Source organism: Acomys minous (genome assembly GCF_964271855.1).
Source record: "Acomys minous genome assembly, chromosome: 12".
NCBI lineage: Eukaryota > Metazoa > Chordata > Mammalia > Rodentia > Muridae > Acomys > Acomys minous.
The window spans coordinates 72,489,790-72,510,965 of NC_140493.1; the positions used below are offsets into that span (position 1 = coordinate 72,489,790).

The 21,176-nt window shown below is 41.5% G+C and overlaps 2 protein-coding genes across 9 annotated transcripts in view; one reads left to right on the forward strand and one right to left on the reverse strand.

The window, feature by feature from the left end:
* NF1 (neurofibromin 1) overlaps positions 1 to 21,176 on the forward strand; it is a 250,177-nt gene that overhangs the window by 196,248 nt on the left and 32,753 nt on the right. For all 8 annotated transcript variants that reach the window (XM_084750408.1, XM_084750415.1, XM_084750412.1 and 5 more), the window contains 7 exons: positions 8,553 to 8,985; positions 9,779 to 10,119; positions 13,777 to 13,979; positions 18,604 to 18,797; positions 19,491 to 19,631; positions 20,214 to 20,493; positions 20,910 to 21,124. In XM_084750408.1, coding sequence (XP_084606534.1) covers positions 8,553 to 8,985; positions 9,779 to 10,119; positions 13,777 to 13,979; positions 18,604 to 18,797; positions 19,491 to 19,631; positions 20,214 to 20,493; positions 20,910 to 21,124 — 1,807 coding nt within the window. The remainder of the gene's footprint in view (positions 1 to 8,552; positions 8,986 to 9,778; positions 10,120 to 13,776; positions 13,980 to 18,603; positions 18,798 to 19,490; positions 19,632 to 20,213; positions 20,494 to 20,909; positions 21,125 to 21,176) is intronic.
* EVI2A (ecotropic viral integration site 2A) lies at positions 596 to 4,961 on the reverse strand. Its single transcript, XM_084750460.1, has 2 exons — positions 4,743 to 4,961; positions 596 to 1,860 (listed from the first exon to the last, which is right to left on the reverse strand). The coding sequence occupies exon 2, from the start codon at positions 1,838 to 1,840 to the stop codon at positions 1,175 to 1,177; it is 666 nt and encodes a 221-aa protein (XP_084606586.1). The 5' UTR covers positions 1,841 to 1,860; positions 4,743 to 4,961; the 3' UTR covers positions 596 to 1,174.

Genomic DNA, 21,176 nt, shown 5'->3' on the forward strand with positions numbered 1-21,176 from the left:
TCCTTTATTCATGCTGCTCTGTAGAATAAAAGCGAAAATTGATCATTTATAAGATACTTAGTATCCTTAGACTTAAACATTAATCAACTTTAGGGCACTGTTATGTTTTGTTCTTGTTAATGCTTGAGACAGCATCTCACTCTGCAGACCAGCCTCAAACTCAGAATCCTCTGACTTGAGCTTCCAAAATGTTGAGATTTACAGGTATGTGATACTGCATTTGGCCATTGCTTGTTATTATCCTTCCAGTAAGCAGTGTGTATACAAAATAGAAATGTTCTTCTTTTTAAAAATTATTTTTAAGTATGGATATTTTATGTATATGCCTGGTGCCCAAAGAAGCCAGGATCCCTTGGAACTGGAATTACAGCAGCCAGCTGTGAGCCTTGTGTGGGTGCTAGGAACAGAACCAGGGTCCTCTGGAAAAGCAGTCAGTGCCCTCCCTTCTGAACCATCCTTCAGCCTCTTCAAATGTTCTTCTTAAACACTAAAAAAGCTATTGTGGGTGTGAATCTCATCTATTTTGGTTGTGTTGTTGTTTTTCTTATTTTATAATATGTTCTAAGACAGCATAAATGAGAGATGCATTATCAGCTTTGTCTAAAATCCTTTTCATTTATTGTACAAAATTAAGTTTTAATTTATTATGTATAGAAGATAAGCACTTTTGTCTTGTGCCATGTGTAAAGGTAAATAGATGTAGCCTAACATTAGCTGTGCTAAGATACAAACTGGTATGGGTTCTGTATCATCCAGTGAGAATGTCTCATTGCATTATGCAGTTGAATTCTATGCACGTTAGGAATTTGACTCCTGCTAGGCATTGTGGCATCTGCTTGGCTCTAAGGACTTAATAGAACTCTTCCAAGTTCAAGTACATTCATCCACTGCTGAACAGGAATATTTGGTTACCTCTTATTATTTCTATTAATTTCTTCAGCTGCTGTTGTTTTGTTTACTTTAAAAAAAAAAAAAAAGGACGTGTGAAACAGAAATGCAGTTTTAAGTAACTTCAGCAGGCATACATCTCCCTTTCTGGTCTGTTTGATGCTAAACTGCCTGTCAGACTTTTTGATCATCTGAGCAAACGTTGATGTGAAATACCACCAGCCAGCTTTATTTTTAACTCGGCCTTCCTCGCTGCTGCTTTGCATTTCCCTTTCCAAACCATGGTCTAGTTGAGTTTTTCAGTTCCCTCTTCGTGCTTCCTTTCCCTGCTGGCTGTAAGCACACCAGTAGACTGCATCAGGAGGCTGGGGCCTGTGAGCTCTTTTGCTCTTTTCCAAGTGTCCGATTCAGCAGTCCAGAGCCCACTGTTTGCCAGAAAATCACCATTGCTCCGAGGCTGCCGCTTGCCTGCTTGTTTTGATCTTTTGAGAGATGAGACTTTGTTCGCCAGAACCACAGTTGATAGAAATAGAAAGGTACAGATGAGAAAAAGCACTGCAATTACAATTAAGCAAATTAGGACGGCAGTGTTGCTGTTGTTTTCCTCACAGACATCCTTTTTAAAATTTTCTCCCTGACTTTTGAACTCTGCTGTTGGAGAACTGTTTCTGAAGGCATGGGGCACAGAGGGCTTCAGTGTAGATGTGGGGGCTACAGGCACAGTGGGAGATGATGCCGGCACATTTGTAGCACTCACTTTGTGATCCATTACAGGAGGTGCAGGCTTTGTGTCCTCACTCTGCTGTCTGCTCGTGCTATGCTGATTAATGGAAGTCCAGGAGGTGACATTACTAGCCCACAGATGTGTAGAGTTTGCTTTTGTTCCAGGAGATGAAGAACACACTGTTGTCATTAGGAAAACAAGAGGCAGGTACCGTCCTGTGTGCTCCATGCCCACAGCGATACTGGTATCTGTTGAGACAGCAATATCAGTTGTTAGTTTGTGGGTGAATAGTGCCTGGCACATGGAGTGATTGTAGTTAAGAGACTGCACTTGATATAGCACAAGAAAACCAGAAATCCATGCCTACCGTTTGCTATTGGATTCTTCTCAACTGAATTTTTTTAAAATTTTAATTTATGTGCGTTGGTGTGGGGGTGGCAGATCTTGGCGTTACAGACTGCAGTGAGCTGCCATGTGGGTGCTGGGAATTGAACCTGGGTCCTTTGGAAGAGCAGGCAGTGCTCTTAACCATTGATCCATCCCCTCAACTGAATTTTTTCCTTTTGTTTTTTAGCTAAATTTTCATTCCTATTCTTAGATTATATATAAATTTTTTACATTTTGTTGCATGTTTTGATGCTATAAGTTAGCATTACAAATATCTATTAACCATTTTTGACTGGACTATAGCTCTGCATATTCTCCCTCTTAAGGCGGCACCGTAGACTTCCTTATAGTCAGCCTGTAGTCAGAGGCTTCCGCTTTCCTGCTGGTGAGTCCTCATCTAAGGCTCCTTCTTACTGAAGTGGCAGCCCTCGGAGAAGCACTCCCTCATCTTGAAGGAAAGGAGAACTTGGCCTTAAAAGTTTTGTTTCAAGTGTACAAAGTAACCACAAGTGGCTTGTGTGTATGTATGTGTTGGGGAGGTGGGAGTTTGGTAGAGCCTGAAAGCAAGTGAACATCAAGTAGGAATTTGAAGTGTGTCCTTTCCAAGCGTGCTGATAAAACAGCCTTAGAATCTAGTCCTAGCGTTGTGAATGCAGCTTTGTGGCTGCTGCTTATTCCACCTGTTGCCTTAGCTGACTGTGACTTTCCAAACAGCAGAGGCATGGATGTTCTCTCAACCTAGAATCAAGAAGAACAAAATATTTCTTTTGTGCTCAAAAAGTTCTATAAAAGGCAGACACCTTTGCTGTCATTCTCTCCCCCCACCTCTCCTTCCCTCTCCCTCTCTCCCCCTCCCTCCCTCCCTCATTTTAACACAAATACATGAAAGAAATACAGAGTACAGTGCCTGGCTGTGTGCAGGAGCTCATCTTAACATTAGAAGGCTGAGACTCGGCAGCCAGGGTACAGCCCTGTGGTAGCACATGCTCAGCTTTCATCCCATTCTCCTCTCAAAATTGACAGTCAGTTTTGGGCTCAGAGCTTCCTAGATGCCAGTATTTCAAAGTACAAAGTTGTGTTCTTTGCTCTTGTTATCAGCCATCTGCTTAGAGATCTCACAAGGGCTGTCATGTCTGCCCCTTTGGTGAAGTGAATTGTTTCTTTTCTTTGAAGGATCAGCCTACCTCTGTCTCCTGAGTTCTAGAAGACAACTCTTGAAAGAATACTATATTCAGAGTGTGAATGTGGGGAGACTTAGAGCAAACACTAGATTATTCTAAGACTTAAGAACCCTGCATGTTTTATAGATGTTATTTTCAAACTTGAATATGTGAAGTCCTTGCTCAGGTCTAGGTTAGGACATGAGATTCTGTCTCTACACCACTTCTAAGTGGCACAGATACTTCTGGTTAGCCACGCTTGAGCAGAGATGTGTTTTATGGCCTAGTATATGGCAGTCGACAACATCTGAATGCTAAGAAAACGCTGAAATTGTCAGATGATGGCGCACACCTTTAATCTCAGCACTTGGAAGGCAGAGGCAGGCAGATCTCTGAGTTCCAGGCCAGCCAGGACTACACATAAGAACTTTGACTCAAAAAACAAAAAAATAAAAAGAAAGAAAGAAAAGGAAAACACAGGTGAGATACGTTATGGTTGCACAGACAAAAATAGCATATAGTAATGGAAACTAACTTTTGAAGAATATTTTATACTAAGAGTAGAAAACCTGTGTCTGATGTTCTGGGATCAGGATCACTATTGGGATTATGACTGTTGGTAGCCACTTAAAGAACCAGTGCTCTAGCCGGGTGTGGTGGCGCACACCTGTAATCCCGAGCCTCGGGAGGCAAAGGCAAGTGGATCTTTGGGAGATCGAGGCCAGCCTGGTCTACAAAGTGAGTCCAGATCAGCCAGGGATACACAGAGAGACCCTGTCTTAAGACAGCCCCCCTCCCAAAATAAAAGATACAGTGCTCTGACTTTTGTATAAAAGTATTCATATTTGGCTCAATCTTCAAATTGAGTGATGGGATTCTCGGGATACTTTGTAGTCATTCACAAAAAAAATCACTTTAAATTGATTGAGTTGTAAGAAATGTCCATCCTTTTCTACCAGAATAGACGTGTGTATTCAATGTTAAAATTACTTAAAGTAGGTTATTTTAATCACATTAGCTCATTCAACAATGCAGTATAGACCACTGTATTCTACACGGGACAGAGAATAGGCCTGCTGTTGATTGTCTTCGACCAGATGTGCTGCTATGCCCCAGTAAACAAGCTGCTGACAAAATGGAACTTTCTCTTACGCTCACAAATGCCAGAGAATGAGAACTCTTCCTACATCTCTGTTTTATGCACCAAAAGCCAGGTTGGGTTAGCAAGGTTTTGACTTCCTGGATTTGACTTTTGTCTTATCATTTTAGCCAGATTTGTAGCACTTAAGCTTTAGTAATGAGAAATGTATTTCCTTAATTGAAAAAAAAAAAGCTTTTAACTCATTTGAGTCCAAACTCAGGTCCTTTCTTATCCTGACTTAAAACTACATGTTAATAATTATAAAATTTTCTAGCTGTAATTGATTATACTGTTTACATAATTTTTCGTACTAGAATAGAAAAAAACATGAGTCTGCATTGTTAGATTGTTAGTTTTACAAATCTTTGAAAAAGCACTTCCTGCACGCTAATCTGAACAGAGTTATAAGTGAAAAGGAATAAAAGCCATATGTATAACCTACCTTTCAAAATGCTCTGCCACAATCTTTATTTAATAAATCACTTCTTTTCTTCTTATTTTAAGTAGAATAGTTTGGAGACAGCTTTACTTAAATCTGCAGCTTTTTTAAAGAGGATATGTACAGCTAGCTTTCCACTTTTAAAACCAAACCACAGATGACACATTTCCTTTCCACTGCAACTCAAACACATGTCACGGGGAAAAGCAAAGACTGACTTGTCTAGCTGGCCACTGGGATGACAAGAGGCTTTGTAGAGCAAATCTCCACCCCCAGGGTGGGGAGGGTTTGCCACTTCTTCTTTTTCTTCTTTTTTAAACCTTTGATTTATTATTTGTGCCTGTTATCTGCTTTTGAAATTAGTATTATTCAATGGAAGTTATGTGATGACATTTCTAGTGTGGCATTAAAATCATTTTTATAATTTTTATTTTTATACTCCAGAGTGATTTGAAAACATAAATGTGGAATCCTTGCAGATATTTGTCTTATGGAGAATCAGTCACACACATAACTGACATTTCAAGCTGGGAACTGCAACAGTGATTTAAGTAGAATTTGGGCCAGAGAGTGCTTGCAGGGTGTGGTGTGTGCACAACTCCAGGCCTCGCCTCAGATTAGACGGGCCTGGAGTAGATCCCATTGTCTTCTGTAGAAACAGCTGCTGCTGCTGGCATCCTTGGCTCTGGATTACAACAGATGTTCTTAATTGTATCACACTTTGTATCCTCCCTTCAAGACCCTTGGATTTACTTCTTTCCTAACTTCACTGCCACTGTGGTTACATTCCTAGATGACTAAGCATCCTTACTAGCCCCAAGTACTTCACATATCTTTAACGCTTTCTTTGATCATAGCCCTCTTAAAAAAAAAAAACACACTTCCTCATTTCCTTAATAACAACAAGAAGACAACTTTCATACACACTGGGCAGGCATTCTACTGCAAAGTTCTGTCCCCAGCCCTCTTTGTTTATTTAAAACAATTATTTATTAATTCCTATACACACACACACACACACACACACACACACGTGTACATGATACGGGGGAGGGGGCTGCACGCGTGTGCCTTGGCACAGTTGTGGAGATAGAGAACTTCATGGGATCAGTCGTCTTGGTCCGCCCTGACTAGGTGTGTTGTCACTAGGGCTCCATGGCAAGCACCTTTCACCTGCTGCCTCTCTGATTCCTTCCCTTTTATTTCCAGTCACTTTCATTAAGTTGCCCATGGTAGCTTTGAATGTCCTTGGTTTTTTTTGTTTTGTTTTGTTTTCCATTTCTCTTTATTCTTCTCTTATACAATAAATCCCAACCACAGCCTCCCCTTCTTCTCCTCCTCCTCCTAGTTCTCCCATGTACCTCCTTCAGATCCACTGCCCCTCCTTCAGAAAAGAGCAGGCCTGAAGCACGTGCAGTTGAGGTTGGCCTAGAACTCAGAGTGTAGCTGTGGATGACTTAGCCTTTATGGTCACCCTGCCTCCCTCCCATGTGCTAGGATTACAGGCTTTTATCACCACATCCGGACCCCAGGGATTGGACCAAAGCCATCATATATCCACTAGGCAAGTTCTCTACCAACTGAACAGAGCCCCAGCCTCCTTATTTCTTACTAAAAGTTGAAAAACTTGCATATATTTTCAAAAGTGACTCCAAAATATTTCTGTAAATGGGAAGGTTGTTTTTAAAAACAGAAATGCCATGCTACATACATTTGTATTTAGTAGGCGTTTTCTGGTACCAACATTGTACTTTCAGCGAGCAGGACAGCTGGCTCTGATACTGGTAGTGCACAGAACATAGCTTGAGAAACATCCAACCCCCGGACAAAGACTAAGTAAGTAAGGCCTTTTATGGTCCCTCATGGTTCTGCCACACTTGTTTCCTGTCTGCATCTCTCAGAGCTTGCCTACTCCACCCAGCTACTGTACCACACAGCTAGCCATCTTTTCCGTTTTACCTCTCTACTCAAGCCTGCCTTCTCGTTCCTGTTAAACTTCTGCCTACCAGATTCCTCACTGAGTTCAATATATCTACATAGCTTTCACTCTCTCACAAATTCCTGTTGGTCTTGCCTTCTTTTGAGGGCCATGCTTTCCCCTCTCTGTTGTTTCTCTTGTGAGTGATGTAGAGTGCATCACGCAGGCTGAGTACCCCTCGGCCAAGGGGTTTAAGCCCAGATAATGTTTGCAGTTTTAGATTTCCTCAAATTTTGCAATATTTACCTTTACATACACATACAATGAGATTTTAGGTGGATGACACTGAATGTTAAACACAAAATTCATTTGTTTGGTATGTACCTCATATACACAACCAAAGGTAAACTTATACTTGTCCACCCTCGCATCCTGTTGACACTCAGAAAGTGTTTTTCAGAGTAGGAATGCCTGTAGCCCATAGCCCACCTCAGCCCAGCTTGTCAGCCTGTGTGTGTGGTTCTGTCACTCTTTTCTTGATTCCCTTACTACCTCAGTCAGATTTCCAGGGCTCAAGCCAAGTAGACATGGTATACAACCTAATGTGGTTTAATCAAAACACCGAACTTACTAGCTTACACAACTCAACACTCTGGGGATAAATCTAACCATAGGGGAGATTTTGACCAAGATCTCACACTGTCTTTTCATTTATCAGCTTTTTCTCCAGGTTTTGAGGAAGACTTTTCCTTCCTTTCTCAAGACATAAGTTAATAATCTCTGGGCAAGGCAGTATTGTCTGTTGTCCAGTGACTTTAATCTCAGCACTCAGGAAGCAAAGGCAGGCAGATCTCTTATGAATTTGAGGTCAGCCTCATCTGCAGAGCAAGTTCCAGAACAGCCAGAGCTATATCTCAGTCTTCAAAAAAAAAGGAAAAAAAGAAAAAGAAACAAATTCCAGGGCTGTATATTTCCTTAATTACAAACATGGGACAAGACTCTCAAAGCAAAACAATTTAAACTGTCCTGTGCACTGGGCCTCTGGCTTTGCTGTCCTGAGGCTTTGTGTTCATTGTTGAGCCACCTTCTGTTCAAGGTTGGGTGTGTGGACTGGGTACAGCTTCTGGGCATCTTTCCCAACCACTGTCTTCTCTGAGAAGTATGGTGCACCCAGGGTCCTTCAGCCCCCCCACTACCTTCCTTCTTTCTTGATAGGCAGCCTTGTTGTTATTGCCTTGTTGTTCTTTAAGGGGGTTCTTTCTATAAGGGAGTCCTTTCTCTCTTTATCCTTATTCTTTAATGTCCGGAAAAATATAAAACATAGATCTACACTTTGAAGAATTGTTTATATCATTGTCTGCTTTAGAAAATTAATCAGAGCCAGAGAGATGGCTCAGCTGTTAAAGGCTAGCCTCACAGCCAACATTTTAAAAAATTAATCTTAAAATTTTAAAAATGGGGCCAGTGGGCAGGAGAGATGGCACAGAGGTTAAGAACACTGGCTGCTCTTCTAGAGGTCATGAGTTCAATTCCCAGCAACCACATGGTGGCTCACAACCATCTGTAATGAGATCTGGTGCCCTCTTCTGGCCTGTAGGTGTACATGCAGGCAGAATATTGTACACGTAGTAAATAAATCTTTAAAGGGGAGGTGGGCAGCAAGATGGCTCAGCAGGGAGAGCCTGCTGCAAGCCTGACAGCCTGAGTTCAATCTCCAGAGTGTACATGTTAGGAGAGAGAAGAACTGGTTCTGACCTCCATAGCTGTGCTGTGTTGTCTTCCGGCCTCCACATGATGCACACAAAACTAATAAAAGTAAAACAAAAGAAAATAGATTTATATTCTGTGTGTTCAGAAATCTTAACAATCTTTATCTTTTTTTTTTCCTTTCTTAGGTTCAAAACTGGCCAAATCAATGGTGATTTGCTGATATACCATGTCTTGTTGACTTTAAAGCCATATTATGCAAAGCCATATGAAATTGTAGTGGACCTTACACATACGGGGCCTAGCAATCGCTTTAAAACAGACTTCCTCTCTAAGTGGTTTGTTGTTTTTCCTGGCTTTGCTTATGACAATGTTTCTGCAGTCTATATCTATAACTGTAACTCCTGGGTCAGGGAGTATACCAAATACCACGAGCGGCTGCTGACAGGCCTGAAGGGCAGCAAAAGGCTCATCTTCATAGACTGCCCGGGGAAGCTGGCTGAGTACATAGAGCACGAGCAGCAGAAGCTCCCTGCTGCCACCTTGGCTTTGGAAGAGGATCTGAAGGTGTTCCACAATGCTCTCAAGCTAGCCCACAAAGACACCAAAGTGTCCATTAAGGTAACTTGTGCTCTGCTTTGATGTTTGTTGCCTTTCTTGACTAACCAGGTTATATTCTGACCTCTGTAAGTGTTCTCATAGTTGCATGTCCAGTGTTAATTACATCCAGATATGGGAAGACCAAGATTTCTATCTTTATTATGGTCCTGTGGAAGGTGTGAAAATTATACACTTCAAAGACACTCTCTTCGGGGCTGGAGAGATGGCTGAGTGGTTAAGAGCACTGGCTGCTCTTCCAGAAGTCCAGGGTTCAGTTCCCAGCACCCACATGGTGGCTCACAACTGTCTGTGACTCCAGTCCTAGGGGATGTTTTGGATTTTGGCTTCTGAGGGCACCTGCACACATGTGATTCAGACATGTATCCAGGCGAACATGCATACACATAAACTAGATTAATTTTTAAGGCATTCAGTCTGGGCGAGGAACAGAAGAGTGCTGTGGAGGGGACAGGTAGTTCTCACTGGGACTCTGCCCAGCAGTTGGGTGTCCAGGGTGGAAAAGGCCTCATGATGGCTCAGTTCCTGGCTTTTCAGAGTGGAGGGTTGGACCCCTGAAGTACTTGTTTACTTACAGAATTCTTAGCCCTTTTTAAAGGAAAAAAAAATTTTATTCAGCTTTTTTTTTTTTAAGAATACTTATATGTAATTGTTAAAGTAAGTTGAATGTATACTCATAGTTAAATTAAAATGCAAACATGGTGCCAGGTTGGGTGAATTAATTGTTTTGAAACTTCTGAGAATTCTCTATAACTGGAATTTAATTCTCCTCTTTCTCACACCATTTTTTTTTCAGGTTGGTTCTACTGCTGTTCAAGTAACCTCAGCAGAAAGAACAAAGGTTTTGGGTCAATCTGTCTTTTTAAATGATATCTACTATGCTTCTGAAATTGAAGAGATCTGCCTTGTGGATGAAAACCAGTTCACCTTAACCATTGCAAACCAAGGCACACCACTGACCTTCATGCACCAGGAGTGTGAAGCCATTGTCCAGTCTATTATTCATATCAGGACACGCTGGGAGCTGTCACAGCCTGACTCCATCCCCCAGCACACCAAGATCCGACCCAAAGATGTCCCTGGAACACTGCTTAATATTGCATTACTTAATTTGGGCAGTTCAGACCCTAGTTTGCGGTAGGTATTTTTCTCCCGGTCTTCCTTTTTTTTTTTTTTTTTTTTTTTGTTTCAATTCACTTCAAGTTAAACATTATATCACTGTTGTTCACTTAAGAGTGTCCTTGTTTAAGGAAGGCCTAAAATTTTGTGAATCAAATTCATTTCTACTTCCTACCTAGGCCACTTTAGTAGTGTTCTCTAAAGAAATCTTACGTCACTCTCACCTCTGACTCTGCAACAGAAGCTACAGGACCAGAAGGGTGTTATCCTTTGGAGAGCATGACAGTAAGCACACGTGCTGTGCCACCGCTATGGCCTGTGGCCAACGCAAGACAGTGTATAGCTAAAGAGCTGAAGTAAAACCCTGCTGGGACTTGGTGAAGGAGGCACCTAAACATTGTCTGTTGCAGATTCAGGTGCAGAGCCTATGATGGAACAACAGTTGAATCCAGGAGGGCAGCTGTGGCAGAACCTGGCACATCTCAGGGTTTCAACTATCAGCTCTAAAATATAATGTTCTGTTTCAAAACAGTTTTTAAAATGAAAGGGGAGGGAGGTGGCGCGGAGAGGTGGCTCAGCAGTTAAGAGCACTGTCTGCTCTTCCAAAGGACCTGAGTTCAGTTCCCAGCAACCACATGGTAGCTCACAACCACCTGTAATGTGATCTGGTGCCCTGTTCTGGCCTGCAAGTGTACATGCAGGCAGAGCACTCATGTATATAAAATAAATAAATAAATCTTTAAAAAAAAATAAAAGAAAGGAAGAAATGTCTTTCCCTCTCTCCCTCACCCTCCCTCCCTCAGAGCAAACCCAGAGTGCACATGGCAGCAGTCCAAGCGCCCTGCCACAGAGCACCATCTCTAGTTCTTCACAGCGGTTCTAAGACCGTTGTAAACACGCCCTGAGCACAGTATGAGCACAAGGTTGTCTGGGCGCTGCCCTGCTGTGATCTGTCCTGTCAGCAGATTTGGTTTGGGTAGGGGGCTGCTATTTTGTAGCTTAGCATGCTTTCAGGCACAGTGCTGAACTCTCCTTTTTGGCAAAGTAACGGTAACAGTGCCTTCCTGATGCACCTATATGGGTTTGACAGTAGCATCTGTGACAGGATAGTATAACACAAGCAAACAGCTTGTGCTTAGTGCATGGTGTTTTTCCCCAGCCCTTCTTTTCTCTCCTTTGTATCCTATCTCCATTTTCTTCTCTTTCCTTTTTATGTTTGGATGAGTCTTTATCTTAGATATCTTGGGAATGTCAAGATTTTTACTCATGGAGGTAGAACATTCCTAATCTGAAATCCAAAATGCTCCAAAATCGGAAACGTCTATGTATTTTATCTAGAATGTATAACATAATTTTTTTTACTAGAACTTGCTGGGATTAAAATCACTTTCACTACATCCACCCCATTTCAGAACTTTTAATTATAGATACTCATTCTGCAAAAATCTATGTAAATATTTCAAATCCTGAAACACATCTGATCATAGCCCTTTTAGATAAGAGACACTCAATTCTCAGATTCAGGTACGCTCCCTTAGAATATAACATAGATGAGGTTTTATTCTGAGCCTTTTAAGCTTTCAATTTTCTCTTTATTTAGTAGGAAAAATACGGCATTCATAGCAGTGGTGCACGCCTTTAAACCAGGAGCTCAGAGAGACAGAGACAGGTGGATCCCTGTAGGTTTGAGGCCAGCCTGGTCTACAAAGTGAGTCTAGGGCAGCCAGGGCTACACAGGGAAACCCTGCCTCAAAAAAGAAGGAGGGAATATATGTCCAGCAAGATGGCTCGGGACAGCTGCCAACCAAACTTATGTTAGAGTAGCACCATGGAAGGAGATGGCTGACTCCCAGAAGGTGTCCTTTGACTGCCTTGTATGTGTGCACAACACACACACACACACACACACACACACAATTACATTTTTTTAGTCAGGAGTGGTAGCATACTCATTTGATACCTGCACTCGGGAAGCACATGAGTGGATCTCTATGGGTCTAGGCCTGACTGGTCTGCATAGTGAGACTGTCTGGGCAGGGGGGGGGGGGAGGATTTCAAGGTTCATAATCAACAGAACTTTTTTTTTTCATTTAGATAGGCGTCATGAACTCTCAGAAGTGTCTCACTAAATTTTATATCTGCTTGGCTCCCCGTATCTTAGAAGGCTCTCTGACACAGACCCAGATTCTAGAAGCCCAGTTTTTATAGCTCTTAGATAGTAAATAACTTTGGCATAGTATGACATATGTGTCAGTGAAAGATAAACATAAATTCAAAAGCAGTAACATTAGTGTTCTCATTTTTAAGAAAATTGGGCTATAAGCCTGCCTTTACTTCTCATTTCCAAGTAGTTTTATAGTTTATCATTAGGGTATTTTGGTTGTAGAGCTAGGGTCTTTCTAGCCTGGAATTTACAGTCCTCCTTCCTCAGCCTCCCACTAAACACTAGGGTTACAGGCCTGTGCCAAGATGCCCTGCCCTCTGACATTTTGTTAAGTAGCACTAGTGGCTATCTTACTGTTACTAATTTAAGTGAAACTGCACTGTTTTCCAGTGAGAAAGCGAGTAGATAAGCTTTCACTTATTGATAGAGTGCATTATTCCAGAGAAAGGGGGAAACAAAACAAAACAAAGCAAAACACTCCTAGGGAAACTTAAATTTCCATGGCTTTTTTCTCCTGTATCAACATGGCAGAAATTCAGAGGTAATAAAAACCTGAAGTTTTCTGAGCAAGCCCACTGTTTTGCTGCATTTTAAAGTGGAGCGTGAGATTTGTTGTCTGGGGGTGGGGTGGGCGGGATGGGATGCGGGGGTGTTATTTTGAAATGTTATGAATCGAACCCAGGGCTCTCACAGGCAAAGAAAACACTACCATTGAGCTATTCCAGCTCAGACGTGAAGTTTTTAGACTTTCCTGGTTTGCTTAAATATATTTGCATGTATTTATAACATACGTTTTATTCTCCTAGACCCTAGATAACATATGATTGTTCCAGTTTATCTGTTACAGAATGAGGTCATGGAATGGAAGATGTAATTACATCTTTTTAAACTACAGTTAATTTTGGTTTTAACCTCTAGTTTGCAGTGTAAATTGTAGAACACAGACATTCCATGGATACCCTTACTTTAACGTTCCTAACATCATAATTTGATAGATGCCTCCTCTTAAAAAAATGAAATAAAGATCTCTCACTAGGCAGCCCTGACTGGCCTGGAACTCTGTATGTAGAGCAGGCTGGCCTCACATTCATAGCTGCTCTGCCTCCCCAGTGGCAGGATGGGAGGCTGTCAACAGCAGGCCTCCTCCTTGCTTCTTATTCTGTCTCAGAGTAGCCATAGGCAGAGCTCTGACTTCACTAATACCACGGCACACCTTGGTTCTGCCATTTGTTCCTACTGATCCACTCTAGACCCTAAATCTGCTGTCTTATGCTGCCACGAGAATTTCTAGGAAGGCCTACACCTCGCTGTCTCGGGAGCCCCGTGGGCTCTTCTGGTGCTGATCCTGTGAGTCTCCTGTTTGGGGCTTGCCATGCGTTCTGTCTCTAGTCAGTCGTAACACTGAGAAAGAACTGACCATGCTTTGTGATGAAACATTGAGCTATATGTTGTGGGGGACATGGAATTACAAAGAATAAGTTTAAAACACTCTCTTTTGTGTTTTCTCTTAGGTCTGCTGCATATAATCTTCTGTGTGCCTTAACCTGTACCTTTAATTTAAAAATTGAAGGTCAGTTACTAGAGACATCAGGGTTATGCATCCCTGCCAACAACACCCTCTTTATTGTCTCCATCAGTAAAACGCTTGCAGCCAATGAGCCGCACCTTACCTTGGAGTTTTTGGAAGAGTGTATCTCTGGATTTAGCAAATCTAGTAAGTAACGATTGTCTTTAATACTAAGAAGGAGTCTAGCACTATTCAAAGGAAATTCTTTTGTTTGAGTATTTACCAGGAGTCTTTTACTTACTGTATTCTTGCTTTTTAAAAACTTCCCTTTTTTGTCCGTGGTATCCTACAACTAAAGCACCTCTGAAAGAGACTCCTGGTGGAAATCAGGGTAAACCAGCTGATCAGAACTCTGGCCTAGGTCACAGGTGGGGTCCTCTTGCGTCTGGGCTGCTTGAAGGGATTCCTTCTTTATTTCAGCTCCGGGAGGTTTGGCATTTCTCTCCTGAGACAAGAATTACACATATCTCCTTGATTTTATGGGAAATAGTCTCTTCTCCTTTCTATACTTGTCTTGGAACTATGATTTTTATTTAGCATTTGTTGTTTCATAAAGAATGACATGGTGGATAATGCCACATCCAGAGTCAGTCCTGAGTTCATTTTAATAGATTTCATTAGTTTAATATTGATTCTTTTTACTCCCTGCCTGCCCCCATCCGCTGTAGTAGCATAGCTGCTGATCTCTGTCTGCCTTCATTCCTCACATTTTCCTCTCGCCTTCTCCCTGTAATACATAAAGGTTTTTTTCTGCATTCAGCACATTTCTTTCTTTCTTTCTTTCTTTCTTTCTTTTTCTTTTTTGTTTTTCAAGACAGGGTTTCTCTATGTAGCTGGCCTGGACTCACTTTGTAGACCAAGCTGGCCTCTAACTCACAGAGACACAGAGATCCGTTTGCTTCTGCCTCACGAGTGCTGGGATTGCAGGCGTGTGCCACCGTGTCTGGCTCAAACACAGATCTTTGTTTTTTGTTTTTGTTTTTTAAGATTTATTTCTTTATCATTTATACGGTGCTCTAGCTGCATGTACACTTGCAGGCCAAAAGAGGGCACCAGATGTCATTATAGATGGTTGTGAGCCACCATGTGCTTGCTGGGAATTGAACTCAGGACCTTTGGAAGAACAGACAGTGCTCTTAACCTCTGAGCCATCTCTCCAGCTCCTCAAACACATTTCTTAATAAGATGATTCAGTATTAGGTAATTAAATGCTGTAACGATTCATCAAGACTGTCAGATGAGAGCTGAAGAGATGGTTCAGTGCTTAAGAGCACTCTTCCATTCAACCCTGGTTCGATTCCCAGCATGCATCTGGCAGCTCACAGCTGTCTATGAATCCAGTTCCAGGGTATCTGATGCCTTTTTCTGGATTCTGCAGGCACTGCATGCACATACTGCATAGATATACATATAGGCAAAACACCCATATACATAAAATAAATGAAATATGTTTACAAGACTGTCAGATATGTTTTGCTCTATTTTTTTCCCATCAAGTGAAAGATGTAGGAGTATAATTCTGATGAGAAATATGCAAGTTTGACAAAACAAGAAAACTACAAAGCTTTATTAATAATTATAAACGTGTGAAAATATCTGAGTGAACAGACACATATTGTGTTCCTGCATAAACAGCTCTTCTGAGATTAATTCAAATTTAATACAATCCCATCAAAGTAACCATGGAATTTGAAGTTTTCAAACAATTTTAAATTCTATTGAAAATAAATAGCTGAGAAAATGTTGAAAAGAAGGAAAGTACAGACTTGATATTACAGATGTGTCCACATGCTACATGGCAGTGTGGTGCTGCTACACAGTTTTTTTTTCTTTTCCTTTCTTTCTGTGATAGGGTTTCTCTGTGTAGCCTTTGTTGTCCTGAACTCACTTTGGACCAGCTGGCCTTGAACTCAGAGATTCACCTGCCTCTGCCTCCTGAGGTGGATCTCTGTGAGTTGGAGCCCAGCCTGGTCTACAAAGTGAGTCCAGGACAGCCAAGGCTACACAGAGAAACCCTGTCTGGAAAAACAACAACAATAATAACAACAAATATGTCTCCACCTCTGTACATATAATAATGGCACAATAATCAAAACACAAACGTTCAAAGATCAGCAAGCAGAGCTGTTGAAGAGAAGCAGCTGAAGCATCACAAACTGAGTGGGGAGGTGAAATCATTTAAGAAATAAGTTTGGAAAATGAATTAAGTTAGGCCATCTACACCCAAAGATACCAGAATAAGTTCTAGCTATATTTAAGATTGAATATAGATCTAGAAACATTAATAAAAGAAGTGGGTACTTAGTTGCTTTTGTGTGAGTAGGACGGGTGAAACAAGCAAACACAGGATAGAAGCAAAGTAAGTAATGAACAGACGAGCTTCATGAGACTGGAGCATCTCTCTGCAAAAAAAAGGAACATGAATGACTAAACTAGACCTGGGAGAGAGCAGAGCTGGCTGTGGGAAGATTAATGTCCCTAGTTGAGAAGAGCTCGCTATAAGTTAATAAATGAATCATAGTAGCACATGCATCAGACTAAGGAAAGAATATTTTTACGTTTGTTAATAAAAATACATACATATATGCATATGGTATGTTAGGTATCAGATGGAAAATTTTTTTAAAGATTAAATCCTGAGAGCTAGAAAGATATTTAGAAGTGGATTAGACCCTGAAGAGTATTCACATTTTTAAATCTTTTCCTGAAAAATTAATGCTAAGGAGCCAGCGAGATGACTCAGTGGGTAATGACACATGCCACAAAGCCTGACAACCTGAGTTCACTCCCTGGAGCCCATGTAAAGGTGGAAGGACAGAACCAGCCCCAGATTTCTCCTCTTGTCTCCCTAGAGCACACACTTGCACCCCCCCCCACACACACACACGCACACACATACTTTTAAAAAGAATTAATGCCGAGATGTTTATGGCATATTGTTTTTATGTTAGTGTTTTAAAACTAAGGTGTGTCTTGTAATGTGCCTGGATGTTAAGTGAATAGATGTTCATTGATGAGTTCTGACAGTGAATACGTCATGAAAGTCTCTTCTAGATCACAGCCTCCAATGTTTCTAGTGTCCAGAAGCTTCTCTCACTCAGTACCACACCCCTCATGAAAAGGGACCTATCATGACCTTCATTGTCATATATTTATTTTGCCTACTTTTGAATTTAATAAAACATTGCTTAATTTTAAAAAGATAATTGAAAAATCAAACCAGCAAATAAACTAAGTTTCTGGTTTTCTGCACCATAGACTAATATGATGCTATTAAAAGTGATTTGGGTTTGGGTGGTGTTGTTGCACACCTTTAATCCCAGCACTGAGGCACAGGAAGGAAGATCTCTGTGAGTTTGAGGCCAGCCTGGTCTACAGAGCAAGTTCTAAGACAGCCAGGGCTACACAGAGAAATCCTGTCTTGAAAAACCAAAAAAAAAAAAAAAAAGTGATTTGGGTCCAGAGTTTCAGTTTTGAAAAGTAAAGAAGGGCTTGTCCGAAGGTAGTGCGTTATCACAATTGGTTGTTCACAGTCAGTTACAGATTGAACTCCTGTTCTACACTTTCCCCCCTTCTCACTACTGCACTTGACTAGTCTTTAAAAAATAAAAAAAAAAAAAAAGTGAAGAAGTCGTAATAATGGGTGGTGGTAGTAATCGCACAGCAATTTCAGTGTACTTAATGTCTTCCAACTATACACTTAGAAGGGTTAGGACAGCCAGGCATGGTGGTGTACACTTCAATCCCAACACTGGGGAGGCCTGTAAGTTCCAGGACAGCCAGGACTATCTAAAGAGATCCTGTCTCAAAAACAAACAAAAATTTTTTAAAAGGTTAGACCACTAAATTTAATGATGTATGTTTTAGTGAAGTTTTTTGCTTTGTTTTGTTTTTTTGAGACAGGGCTTCTCTGAGTAGCCTTGGCTATCCTAGAACTTGCTCTATAGATCAGAGTGGCCTCAAACTCAGAGATCTGGCTGCCTCTGCCTCCTCAGTGCTGGAATTAAAGGTATGCACCACTGGGCTGGAGAGATGGCTCAGAGGTTGACAACACTGGCTATTTTTCCAGAGGACCCAGGTTCAATTCCCAGCATCCACATGGTAGCTGACAACTGTCTGTAACTCCAGCTCCAGAGGATATGACACCATCACACAGATACATATGCAGACAAAACACCAATGCACATAAAATAAAATAAATTTTTTAAAGTGTGCACCACTATGCCCAGCTCAGCTTGCTTATTTAAAAGTTTTTCCCCCTCAAATCTTAGTGTCTTTGCATGTTACCAAAATGTTTTTCTAGGCCTAATTCAAGATAATAATCTTTACCTTCAACTTCCCCTCTATTCCTTCATGATTGAATCATTACTGGAGCTAGAGAGGTGGATCAGCAGTTAAAAGCACTGGCTGAGCTGGGTGTGGTGGCGCACGCCTTTAATCCCAGCACCCTGGAGGTAGAGGCAGGCGGATCACTGAGTTCAAGGCCAGCCTGGTCTACAAAGTGAGTCCAGGACAGCCAAGGCTACACAGAGAAACCCTGATTTGGGGTGGGGGTTGGACAGTACTGGCTTCTCTTTCAGATGACCTGGGTCCAACTCTCAGCACTCACGTAATGGCTCACAACCATCTGTAACTCTGGTCCCAGGGGTCAGACAGCCTCTTCCAGACTTACTGGAGACTAGGCAAGCATGTGGTACACAGATATACATGTACACAAAAATGCTTATAACTTTCATTGACTATCTGTGCTAACGGAGTATTTTCTCCACAGGTATTGAATTGAAGCACCTTTGTTTGGAATATATGACCCCGTGGCTGTCAAATCTAGTTCGTTTTTGTAAACATAATGATGATGCTAAACGACAAAGGGTCACTGCCATTCTTGATAAGCTAATAACAATGACCATAAACGAGAAGCAGATGTACCCTTCTATTCAAGCAAAAATATGGGGGAGCCTTGGACAGGTATTCAAGTTATACCAGTGCTTTTCTAGTGCTGCTTTGTGCTAGTAACTCTTGGTGGGCATTTTATGCAGACTCATACCCAGCCCTGTAAGTAGCTAAGAGCTCTCCTCTTTGCATCATTGTATAGAGTTTAGCTGTGGGAGCCTGTTGTCATTTCTAGAAATAATGTATAAATATATATCCCAGTCCCTGTACACCACAAATCTCAGGAAGTGATTCTTAATGCTGTTGCTCAGAACATCTGCTTTCATTTATAGTTGTAGCATAGACTATGGTACAACTTTCCTTAATCTGACAGGGAAATGCATGTTATTCCTTCAAAATAATCACTTGAGAAAGCAGTGCCCTTACTCAGACAATGCTGTGAAACCTCTAAAGGATTTCGAATTATGTTGGAGCCAGTTTCCTGGCTGTGTGATGTCATTTCACTAATTAGATTGGCCATGTGTTACTGTCTTAAGCAACTGAAGATAGTCATGTAAAGATGTTTAGACTGTGAATGCTGCTCTTACTCTGAAGGGATCAGGTCACACCCTCATCCTTCCCTGGAGGTTTTACAGGTCTCTAAGTCTAAGCTTTGAAAGTCTGGGGTAAAACAGGATGCCTGTTCCTTGGGCTCCTTTGAGTGCATATTAATTAAAGGTTAAGCTGGCAGCATTCTTGAAAGCCACGTGGCTGTCCTTGTCTCCCCAGATCACAGACCTGCTGGACGTTGTGCTTGACAGTTTCATCAAAACCAGTGCCACAGGGGGGCTAGGGTCTATCAAGGCTGAGGTGATGGCAGACACAGCTGTGGCTTTGGCTTCTGGAAATGTGAAATTGGTGTCAAGTAAGGTAACCACATTTTCTGTACCTTTTGGACTATGCCGTAGTATATCTATTTGATATTTTGAGAGTTTTTCCTCTTATAACTAGCTAAGGTTAAACTGATATATTTATGTATTTGAGTGTGTATGTTCATGCATGTGTGCGTGCATGTCTGTGTGCACTTCCACATATGCCATGGCACACATGTAGAGGTCAGAGGAAACCTGTAGGAGTCAGTTCTCTCCTTCCACCAGATAGCTCTCAAGGCATGGGGCTTGGCAGAGAACACCTTAACCTGCTGAACCATCTCGTCGGTCCTGAATTTATTTTTTAAGATTTACTCATTTTTCTTTTATGTGTATGTATGTGTGTGATTAGACATGTATGCGTGCCACATGTTAGCAGTATCTGCAGAGGCCAGAAGAGGGTATCAGGTCCCTTGAAACTGGAGTTGCAGATGGCTTTGACCTGCCATGTGGGTGCTGAGAACCAAGGTCTTCTGCAGGAGCAGCAAGTGCTCTTAACGTCTGAGCCTTCTCTCCAGCCCCCTAAGTGGTTTTATGGTGGGACTTTTAGTCTTGTGTTTTTAAAACTTGTTCTTCTTCACAGGTTATTGGAAGGATGTGTAAAATAATTGACAAGACGTGCCTATCTCCAACTCCAACTTTAGAGCAGCATCTTATGTGGGATGACATTGCTATCTTGGCCCGCTACATGCTGATGCTGTCCTTCAACAACTCCCTGGATGTGGCGGCTCACCTTCCCTATCTCTTCCATGTCGTGACTTTCTTAGTAGCCACAGGGCCCTTGTCCCTTCGAGCTTCAACACACGGACTCGTCATTAACATCATCCACTCCCTGTGCACGTGTTCACAGCTCCACTTTAGTGGTAAGTCCGCAGAAGGTGATCTTCTTTCCTAGTTCTTCTCTCAAGCCTCCCCTTCCCTGACTGCTATGGGTTTCTTAATGAGATTATAATATCTCACCAGGCCTACGGGCTATAGTTTGAAATTTTACCAAACCAGAAAACAATTTTGAAAACAACTTGCATTCCATAGCAAGCTATAATAAAGGCTTTCTGTGTTTGTCATGTAGGTACTTGTAATTATCATGGAACCTAAAGGCTGATTTTTAGTTGATAGTGTTGCGTAACTAGTGCCAGTTTGCTCTAGACACTAAGAATATATCTAGGATTTGACTTAGGAAGTGTGGTTCTGTGATTTTTGTGTGATATTTATATTTTCTTGAATTCAAGATAAAACAACACTTTAGAATTAAAACTGATATTTTCTTTTCCTTTTACAGAAGAAACCAAGCAAGTTTTGAGGCTCAGCCTAACAGAATTCTCATTACCCAAATTTTACTTACTGTTTGGCATTAGCAAAGTTAAGTCAGCCGCTGTCATAGCCTTCCGCTCCAGCTACCGGGACCGGTCATTCTCCCCTGGCTCCTATGAGAGGGAGACGTTTGCTTTGACGTCCCTAGAAACCGTCACAGAAGCTTTGTTGGAGATCATGGAGGTATATAAGGAAAAATGACAAGAAACTAAATTAAAATCATATTTTAAATATG

Excerpts from the sequence above, each read along its gene's own strand:
- EVI2A (XM_084750460.1), bottom strand. The coding sequence starts at position 1,840 with ATGGAGCACACAGGACGGTACCTGCCTCTTGTTTTCCTAATGACAACA.